Below are 10,470 nucleotides of genomic sequence, written 5' to 3'. Positions count from 1 at the left end.
GAATATTTCTGAAAATGACTTTAATACACTTTTATATTTCCCCCCCCACAGTATTCTTAGAAAAGGGTCAGAAATCCAGATATGTAGGGTCTGGCTGCTGAATGGATACACATTTACTATTTCTGTTAATTAGCACATGCTAATTATGTGCTAATGATGTGACTAATACTGGGAGCCACATACCATTCTCTGAGTAGAGGGATGTTGGGAGAGTGGCTTTTGTTTACCTCTGTATTTGTTGTAAGTAGGAATGGAAAAAGCAGGGATTAAAGAAAAGGAGAGTTTTGTCTTTTTTTCCCAACTCAATTCAATTAAAAATAATTATTAAGCACCTGCTAGGTTTAAGACTCAAGAGACAAAGAAGGTGTTTGGTCATTTGCTTATTTTGTTTGTCTATTTGGCCTGGTAGGCCGAAGTGGTTTCCCAAGCTATTGCATGTAACAGCCTCAGAACCAGTTTCTCAAAATAACTCGTTGTCAAAATTGAATTGAGATTTTTTTTTTTTTGATTGTACGCACTAAGAATTAGAAAATTGTTTTCGTCTGTGTCACTTATATGTACAGGTATAGAAATTATTACCTAAAGGTTTTTCAGATCACTACTATCCTAACTAGACAGGAAAAGCATGTTTTTAAAATTTGTGAATTTAGTTTCATTCATATATTATTTATTCAAGAAGAGACAGCTATTACTTACCTATCCACAGGTTGCTGCAATTTTCTGACACCCTGTTCTTGGAAGTAAAATGTTCCCTCAAAGCAGTTTTTTAAATGTATTAATTGAAGGTAATGTTTTCCTCCTCGATTGTAATGTTGCCCCTTTGAACAAGATTCATTTATGGGTCTTTGACTTTACTGACCTTGACATTTGTGTGTCTGTTGATTTTTTTTTTTCAGAATATGAACGAAGCTTCATCTCTGCTTAGTGCCACATGTAACACATTCATCACCACACTTGAAGAATGTGTGAAGATAGCAAATGCCAAGTTTAAACCAGAGATGTTTCAATTGCCTCATCCAGATCCTCTAGTTTCTCCTGTATCACCTTCACCTGTTCAAATGGTTGGAGCATTTTTCCCCCAATGGGATTATTTCACTGTTTAGAGTTAGAGGGGGTGAAAACAAGTCAGTTTTCTTATCATAAATAGTGTCATGTGCATGAGTTCTGTATTCTGCATAAGCACAACTGGGGAAAAAATGAAAAAAAATTCTTGGGGGAAGTGTCAAGTGACATGAACTTGCAATCTGAAATTATCTAGAATCTCTGGAACAACGGGTACATTGTTTGGCAGGGTCAACTAGTTCATTGTCCTTTCAGGGGTGATAAACTTGGTGTCATGTGAAAGTGGGACCCAAGAGGTAAGATAAAGTCAGAAGGGGACATTTGATTTTGTACTAAAAAGTACAAGATAATTTTCACGAAGGGAAGCAGGTTGCATTCACAGTGTCCATTGTTACTGTTTTGGGAATTACCTGAAAAAAAGATTTGGAGAGATTTTGCAAGGATTTTTACCAAAATCTATGATGTTTTACACTGGTGTATTGCATAGTTGGCTAAGTTGGAGATTTGATTCCCAAAAATGGCCTGAGTAGTGAATTATTCTTCATTCAATCAAAAAATATTTATTAAGCACCTACTGCTTGTCAGGTTTATATTAAATGTACAATGCAGCTTTAGAGATATACTTTCCAAAATCAAATCTATAAGCACATTTTATAGTGCCAAGATTGCCCCCCTAATTTTTATTAACCCAGAGAAATTAGTTGGAGATTTTATATGGATGGAGACTGGACCTCTGACTTCCTTGGTATAGAGAACTTCCAGTAAATGAAATACTTTCTACCAGGGGAGGATGCAGACAAGAGTTGCACAGAATGAGCAGGCACAGTTGGGTTGTAAAAATGTGAATCATTGGACAGAATACTCACCCTAATAAAATCATAGCTCCCTGGGAGTATTTCATTTTTAAAAATCTTTTCCCAGCAATCTCTTTATTGAGTTGGTTTACTAAAATTAAATTGGATGATTCCATTTATAGTATTTATTTTTTGGACCTATTTTGTGCATTTTTAATTTATATCTTGTTTTTATTTCCTTTTTAATTTCTAGATGAAACGTTCCATCAGCCACCCTGGTTCTTACAGCTCAGACAGGTAAAACTGTCCTTTTTTTCCCCCTCCATACTCATTCTTGCCCCATATTACCTATACAGGGAAGGCCTACAGGATCATAGGTTTAGTGCTGTAAGGGACCTTATTGTTATATTGTTTAGTTGTTTTCAGTCGTGTCTAGCTTGTGACCCCTTTTTGTGGGGTTTTCTTAGCAAAGATAACTGGAATAGCTTGTTATTTCATTTTTCCAGTTCATTTTTACAGTTGAGGAAACAGGCATAACATGATTACGTGACTTGCCCAGGGTCACACAGCTAGTAAGGGTCTGAGTCCATGGTCCAGCACTCTTATCCACTGCACAGCCTAGCTACCCTAGAAGGGACCTGAAAAGTCATCAGATACAACCTCCTCATTTTTTAGATGAGGAAATTGAGGTTGATGGAGGTAAAGTTGCCCAGCAAAGGATTTTTAAAAATTAAGAGTCCCAGGCAAGAGTCAAGCCCAAGTCAGCCTGACTTCAAAGTTCAGTGCCCTGTCCATTACATCACCTTGCTTCTTTTGACATTAATAGGATTTGGTATGTAAAATGGCAGAGAGGCCATGCCATTTATCAGCTGATGGCTTTCTATATCCATCAAGTGCTTGTAAGTATCCCAAGCATTGATCAGTGGAAATTTGGTTGGAGCTTCTGGTCTCTAACGCTGAGCTGTAGCTTATTGTATTTCTTAATCATATTAAAAGGTAAAGAAGTAATAATCATGGTGAAAAACTGCAGAATGAGGGAAAAACTCATGGATGTTTAAAAATAAACACTAATCAAATTAATGTCAGCAGATTTCTTTTTAGAAGTTCAGCTTTCTTGAATAACCTATTATAATCCCAGGTTTTTAAATTGTGCAGCAGAGGAATTTAAACTTTTAACATTAGTCAAGTTTCCTTATAGTAATATTTATCTCTCAAAATGTAAGTTGTTAGATGTTCCATTATTTTATCCTTATAACATTTTTTGGCTTAAAATGATCTTTCTCTGGGTCAGCTGTGTAAAATGAAAATTCTAAAGCAAGTATGCTAATTAAAGCTTTATTTGTCCAGCATTGTCAGGAAATGAGTAGCTCCACCTAAGTATGTTTTGTGGAAAACTGAAACCTCTGCCTTTTGTTATTAAAATAAATTTTTATTGAATTTTTGTTTTTACATCACCTCCATTTTCCATGTATCCTTCCCCTTAGCCTTTCCAAAGACCCAACTTGAAAGCAAAGAATTTTTGAAAAAAAGAAAAAAGAGAAAGAGAAAAAAATCCAGCAACTTCAATTAATAAAAAAAAATCTGCTGTTATATGCATCTCTCACTTTAAGTGTCCATGCGTCCTTTTACTTTGAACATATCTGATGGTAATTTTACTTGAATAAATATTTTGATGGGATTATTTCTAAAATCTATTTTCATTCTTCCGTACTATACTAGGCAAAATTTATGGAACATAATTCATATTTGAATGACTTAGGGTCATTATGAATGTTAACAGTCATACTGGAGTGATTCCTTGAAGCTATTGAGTTATGCAGGTTTAATGTCCCTGTTCCCACAATACAGTGGAAAGAATATCATCAGATTTGGAGACAGGGGACTTGGGATTAGATCCTGGTTCTCCTACTTCATGCTTTTGTCATCTTAAGTGAATCATTTCATCTTTCTAGGCCTCCCTTTCTTCATGTTTAAAATTGGGGTGTTGGCCTAAGAGATTGCTAAGGGACCTTTCAGCTCTAAGTTTAGAAGCCTTTTATTTATCCTTTTGTCTCTGCATTGGCTGTCACTAGCATCTTTCACTGATATCAGTATGTCTAAATCTCAATACTTCCCATTCCTTCTTTATCTGTTGCTGCTTATTTACTGTTTCATCTGCCCATCTGTGGTTGGGAAACTAGACCACCAACCTTGTTTAGTCAAGAGCTTTATTTCATATAGAATTCTGAACCAAGAGCATACGGTTGAAGGTTTTCAGAGGGCTGTAGTGCTTTCTTTCAGAGAAAAGTTCTTGAATTTTGTGATGGCTATTTTCCATCCAGCTCAACTCAGAAAGCTGTTTTGGTTAGTATATTAACATGAAAGGGATTTCTCTTTTACTGAAACAGAAGTAATTTAAGACTTCAAGCTGACTTGGGGATGTTTGAATTTGTTTGATTGTAAAGTGAATCAACTTACTTTCTTTGTAGGAGTAGTCACACTGTAAAAGAACCAGGGCCTTCACTTCACCGAATCTCCCAACGGCGCAGAAGAACCTACTCAGATACAGACTACAATGATATTCCCCTTGAAGACCCAGATAGTAAGTTTGAAGGCAGCAGTAAGTGCCTTTGGATTTTATTAGCGTTCTTACTGTGATTCCCAGATTGATGCTGTTAAGTGAAGGTACAGATTGTTATAGAACTTTGCATATGTAAATACCTTTTTAAAATGAAAATACTTTCTGTACCTGGTCGTTGATGTTTTTTAAATTGGAGAAAGAGAGAAAAAGAATGAATCTTAAATGAGTCTGTGAAACTAAGCTAATGAACATTCCAAGTCTAGAGGAAAAAGTCTCCATGTTGGTAGCATAATCAGTTGACAAGTGAGGGACTAGGCTTGTGATTTCATTGGAAATTTCCTGATAAGGATTCTCCCTCTACCAATGCAGGTCAGCATCTTCTCTGAGTTTATTATCTTAGATTATCTTTATTAATTGATGGTTCACTGCCGTTTTGGAAGGAGCTCTCAATTAGAGTGGTTTTCACACTTTTATCAGTGACTTTAAAGTTTTTATCTGTGAGCTTTAAAATTTACACAACACTTTACAAATATTGTCTCATTTGATCCTTATAACAGCTCTGGGAACTAGTGCTATTATTATTATTCCTGTTTTATAGATGAAGAAAATGAGTGACTTGTCCAGGATCACTCAGCTAGTAAGTGTTTGAGGACAGACTTGAATTCAGACTTTGCTGATTCTGGGTTCAGAGTTCTATCCAGTGTACTATCCAGCTTCTCTCATTCAGTATGTGTCAGAGGTAGAACTTTGTGAACCCAGGACTTTGTGGCTCTAAGATTGATTCTCTCTCTCTATTATGCCATACTGCTTGCCTCTCAGGTCTAATCAAATCATATTATTATTATTTGTGCTGTAATAAAAGTATGTCTCTCCTGGTGAATTGGAAGAACATTCATTGTTGCCCTTTCCCAAAATTTTTACTATGTTTTGTGCCACTCACTTCCATATGTAAAGGACTTGAATGATTTTTTTTTTGTGTGTGTGTGAGGTATTTGGGGTTAAGTGACTTGCCCAGAGTCACACAGCTGGTGAGTATTATGTATTTGAGGCTAGATTTGAACTCAGGTCTTCCTGACTTCAGGACTGGTGCTCTATCCACTGTGCCATCTAGTTGCCCCCTTGAATGATTTTCTTACAGCAGCTTGGGAAGTTTAGCAGGACTTGTTCCAGAGAATGGCAGGTTTAAGTGGATTCACACCTGTTGGAAAGGTTGCATCCATTAATGATTCTTCACTGTCATCTTAGAAGGAGGTCTCAATTAGAGTGGCCCAGAGAGCTGTGGTTGGCTTTGTACTGTTTTTCATTTTTACCAATGACTTGGGTAAAGGCACTAATGGTCTGCTTATTAAATTCACAGAATGATACAAAGATAGAAGGAATAGTCAGTTCATTGGGCTGAAATTTAATCAGGAGAAATATAAAGTCTTATCATTGGAATACAAAAAATTAACTTCACAAACAAAATGTGGAGAAGAGGTGGCCAGGTAACATTGTCCTAAAAAGATCTTTGGGTTTTATTGGAATGCAAACTCATTGAGTCAAAAAAGTTAAGTTGATCTTAGACTACATTGGAGGGGCATAACATCAAAGACTAGAGATGGACTAGACCTATTGTATTCTTTGTAATGAGACCGCGTTAGGAATCTTGTGCTTGTTTCTGGAAGCTGTATTTTAGAAAGGACTTTGATAAGCTGGATAGCATCCAGGAGTAGGTAACCAGAATGGTTAAGAGCCTTGGTGTCATGCCATAGGAAGCCCACATGGAACTGGGCGTGTTTATCCTGAGGAATATAGGACTTCTTGGGGAATAACTATCCTCAAGTATTGGAAGGACCATCATGTGGGTGAGTAGTTTAAAGTGACCTACTTGGCTTTAGATGGCAGATTGAGAAATAGTGGTCAGAAGTTGCAAAGAGGCAAATTTTAGGCTTAATATAAAACTTCTTTAACAATTAGAGCTTTCCCAAAGTGGAATGGTTTGCCTTGTAAAGTAATGCATTTGATTCACTAGTAATCTTTAAGCAAAGGTTGTCTGACCATTTCTTTGGTAAGAGTGGATGGGATTCTTATTCAAGTATGGATTGGACTAGATGTCCCTGGGGATTGGATATTGGGGGTTAGTAGGGTTGGAGGGCAAGAGGGTTGTATCTCTAAGATTCTGATTTAGAAGAAAAATGTAGAAGAAGGTGTGAAAGGACATGTGCGAAGTGGTCAGAAATTGATTGTACTTTGAGAAGTGAAGGATGGAGGAAAGGAAAGAAGCACAGTATTTGTTTAGCCTCTTCAAGAGAGCAGGAGGTAGGTGGTAATAGTAGGGGAGAGCACTTGGGTGAAGGAGTTCTGCCTTTGCTAGTCACCAGGTTATCACAGAGAGAAAATTATTTGTCTGTGGTCACACAGACAATATTAGTTGTGGAGTTTGCAAAAAAGCCAAAGCTTGTTGGTTCCTACCTCTTTTTTACTTTGCTGCTTCATATTCTTAGCTCTAAAATGAAACCATTATGTCTTTGCCATGGACGTGTTTAGTAGGTGTATAGTTGAATCTGCTCCTGCTAATGTAGGCATATCCAAATATTTCATCTAGTCCTGTCAGCTCATGATTGGGCCTTAAGATCTTTATCTAATAGTTTACCTTTCAAGTCTTTAAGTTTTATCGACCCCAAACAACCCCGCTCTTAATGTTAGCCATTTAACATTAAGTGGTCCTAAAATTTTGTAATCCAATTACAATACAATATAACCTTGTACATCCATCCTCTAGATATTAGTCTTTGTATTATTGCCATGAAGCTGAGTATTTTCTATCATTTTTAAAAAGTTTGGTTAAGGGCACTAAAACAATGGTTCAATTCTATGAAAAGGGTCTGTTGAATCATTGTATATAGTTCAGGTACTTCACTGATGTGAATCAGTTTAAAATTTAAAATCAATTAAAATAATAGAATTTTACAAGATGAGAGATTCAGAGCTGAAAGGGACCTTGGATATCATTTAGTCTAATTCCCCTCATTTACCAGATGAGGAAACTGAGGTTGAAAGGTGGTAAGTGATTTGTATAGCTAGTAAGTGTCTGAGGAATGCTTTAAACTTAGTTTTTCTTGATTCCAAGCCCAGCACTCTATGTACTGTATCATCAGCTGCCTTCAGATACCAGGACCCATTCCTTGCTCAGTGCAAGTGTCCTTTCTTTATCATCTCTGAAGTGTGGTACCATTCAGTTTCTTTTGGACTACTTCCAGTGCCATTCCCACTGTTTTTGATACCCATCTATTTTATTTTTTTACCCCTACAGTAGTTAAAAGGACCAATTTGGTCCTTCTGGGACCATTTGGAATCAAAAAGATATTGGTCCCAAATGACTATAACATCTCTTCAGGGTTTTTGGTTCACCATATTCTGCCCATTGTTGTTTCAAGATTATTTTCTTTGATGGAGAATACAGAAACAAAGTCAAAATTAAATAGTTTCTGATTTCTCTGTCATCTGTCAAAATCACATCATTTTCCCCAAACAGTAGGTTTGTCCCTTCTTAGTTCTTCATCTTGATCCTAATATAACTTTAAAAGACTTTTTCTTTTTTTCTTTTTTTTGGCTACGCAGTGGGGTTAAGTGACTTGCCCAGGGTCACACAGTCAGTAAGTGTTACGTGTCTGAGGCCGGGTCTGAACTCAGGTCCTCCTGAATCCAGGGCCGGCGCTCTATCCACTGCGCCACCTAGCTGCCCCCAAAAGACTTTTTCATTGTACTTAATGGAAACCTTAGCTTCCTGACTAAGGAATTAATTGATATAATTGACTTCCTGACTTTAAACTTTCCATCTTTACTTTTTGTGCCACTTTTAAAAATTTATACGTCCTTCATTTTTCTGTACGTGTTTTTTAAAAATCTGAAATCACCGTGGAACTGCCTCTGCAGTGTTGTTGTTTTCCTTTCGCAGTGGCGTAATTTGTGACTGTATAGTCAAAGTTTCATTCCATAGGCATCCCAGCGATCTCTGAAGTCGCATTCCATTTTAGGTTCTTCAGTGATGGGGTCATTCCTATCCTAATCCTAAAATTCTTGAGATCTATTTTCTGAAAACCCGGGTGCATCGGACTCTCTCCAGGCCTGGCTTGAGACTTCCCTGCAGTTGCAGAGTAGTTGAAGTGTGTACTCGCAGGTGCCTACTTTAGCCGACAATTGAGCAGTAGCTCGGTGGGTGGCATTTAGAGCGGATGCCCCACCGGTGGACTTTCCTCAATTACCGGAGCTTCTGAGTCGCTTCTGGTGGCGCGTGACTGCTTTTGTACCCGGCTTTGTTGGGTTCGCTGGCGGTGTTCATCGGGAGCGTCCCCGGTGGAAGGCCTTGTTATGGGGATTATGAACTAGAGGTGGAAGGGGCCTCAGAGGCTGTCTAGCTTAGCACAACCATTTTATAGATGAGGAAACTGAGGCCCAGGGAGAGTAAATGACTTACCCCCAAGGTCATGGAGGTGGGTTTTGAACCCAGGTCCATGTACTCCAGAGGCGGCTGTATGTTTTCCATTATACTACATTTGCTTTCCTGTAAGTGGTATGTAGTAATGTTAACTGATGGATAAAGGATTTAAACTAGGGAATCTAAACTCCCTTCAAGCTCTGAGTCCTTTAACCGTATGACTTGGAGTCTAGTTTTAAGTTTAGCATTTTACTGTGTGACCTGGTTGGCCTTTTTTGAACTTAAGCTTCCTCATTTTTAAAATAGAGTTGGACTACGTGTCTGAGGTTCTTTCCAATTCTAAAGTTCTGTGATTTGACTGGGAAGTGTCCACAAAAGTTTTTTTTTTTTTTGTGTGTGTATCTTTAAAATAAAAGTAGCTTCATACATTGGTCTAGGAAACTAGACTCGCGTTTAAGGTATTGTCTTTTCAGCGGTCTAGAAGGAACCATATTGGAAGCGTCCAATAATAGGAAAATGAATTTAATCTTGGTTTGTCTTGGAAGGAAAGTTTTAAAGTATTAATCCCTTTCTTAATAGGACCTGTTCACTGTTCAAGAAATATTCTCAATGGAGATTTGGCATCAGCAACCATTCCTGAAGAAAATAGAACCATGTCCAAAAAAAGATCTGAATTGGATGATGTTCTTCCATCCTTCTCTTCCTGAGGAAACTGAAGTGTCCAACTTTCTCTAAGTATTGCTATGCAAAAGCTGCTGTAATTATATTGTTGTTATAGGGAGTAGTTTTTTCCCTTAGAAGGATTTCTCTGCACTTTATAGAATAATGTTAAAAAAAATAACCAACAATTACAAAAAACCTTTGAAGTGTATTTTATCTTTATATAGTTTATTTGCGAGAGTATTTTCCTAATAACTTCACAATATGAATGTGCATCTCTTTCTTTGAACAAATGATGGTTTAACATTTAGGCATTTATGAGGATAAATGTAGATATTTTTTTAAAAAGTGTGAAGGACTGACAGCTTCGTCAGTTTGTATTGTCGCTTATAAACATGGAGCCTTTTGCACAGGTTTCATTCTGACAGAGGTGTGAAATATTTGATTGTGCCATGGACCAACTGGTCACTTACCCCCATTAAAAATGTGTGACTGTACTAGTGGACGGTAATCACATGTCCAGACTCCTTGAAGAAAAAAAGGAACAACTAATAATATCTTAACATATCTTTAGCCCAAGTGACATGACATATCAAGTATTTTTTTATAAAACCAGATTGTGTTGTCCTTCAGATGTGGGGATGGCGCTGCTGAATTGTTGATACCAAACTGTTGATATGAAGTGTTTAATTTTCATTTATTTATTACTTTCTGCTGCATCAAAAAGAGATAGCATTCTGATTTGTGACCAACCAAATTTAAGATGTGCATTTGTTGTTATTTGCATTGTACCAGAAAAAAGAGGTTAATGTTGCAGTGAATTTACTCAGTTTAAAACAGAAATAAAATTCTTTTGTTTTTTTTTTTGTGGAATAAGAGTTTTTGTGCTTGTTTCTAAAATAGCTCACTGTGCTATAAGGTGTTCAACTGTAAAAACTATTTAGAAAAGTTTTTTATTTGTGAAGTTTTTATAAAAA

At 37.0% G+C, this 10,470-nt stretch overlaps 1 protein-coding gene across 1 annotated transcript; it reads left to right on the top strand.

The window, feature by feature from the left end:
- Window positions 1-704: 704 nt before the first annotated feature.
- Window positions 705-10,034, top strand: LOC114032981 (pleckstrin homology domain-containing family A member 3-like). Its single transcript, XM_027848427.1, has 5 exons — window positions 705-785; window positions 897-1,061; window positions 2,110-2,153; window positions 4,325-4,437; window positions 9,413-10,034. Exons 2-5 carry the CDS (start codon window positions 900-902, stop codon window positions 9,538-9,540), a joined length of 447 nt encoding a protein of 148 aa, XP_027704228.1. The 5' UTR covers window positions 705-785; window positions 897-899; the 3' UTR covers window positions 9,541-10,034.
- The last annotated feature ends 436 nt before the right edge of the window (window positions 10,035-10,470 follow it).

Source organism: Vombatus ursinus, unplaced genomic scaffold, assembly GCF_900497805.2.
Source record: "Vombatus ursinus unplaced genomic scaffold, bare-nosed wombat genome assembly UNPS02006270.1, whole genome shotgun sequence".
NCBI lineage: Eukaryota > Metazoa > Chordata > Mammalia > Diprotodontia > Vombatidae > Vombatus > Vombatus ursinus.
This window is presented reverse-complemented; position numbering and strand designations above follow the sequence as displayed.

Excerpts from the sequence above, each read along its gene's own strand:
- LOC114032981 (XM_027848427.1), top strand. The coding sequence starts at position 900 with ATGAACGAAGCTTCATCTCTGCTTAGTGCCACATGTAACACATTCATC. Across the intron at positions 2,154-4,324 it reads GGTTCTTACAGCTCAGACAG|GAGTAGTCACACTGTAAAAG; the intron begins GTAAAACTGTCC and ends CTTTCTTTGTAG. Across the intron at positions 4,438-9,412 it reads TCCCCTTGAAGACCCAGATA|GACCTGTTCACTGTTCAAGA; the intron begins GTAAGTTTGAAG and ends CTTTCTTAATAG.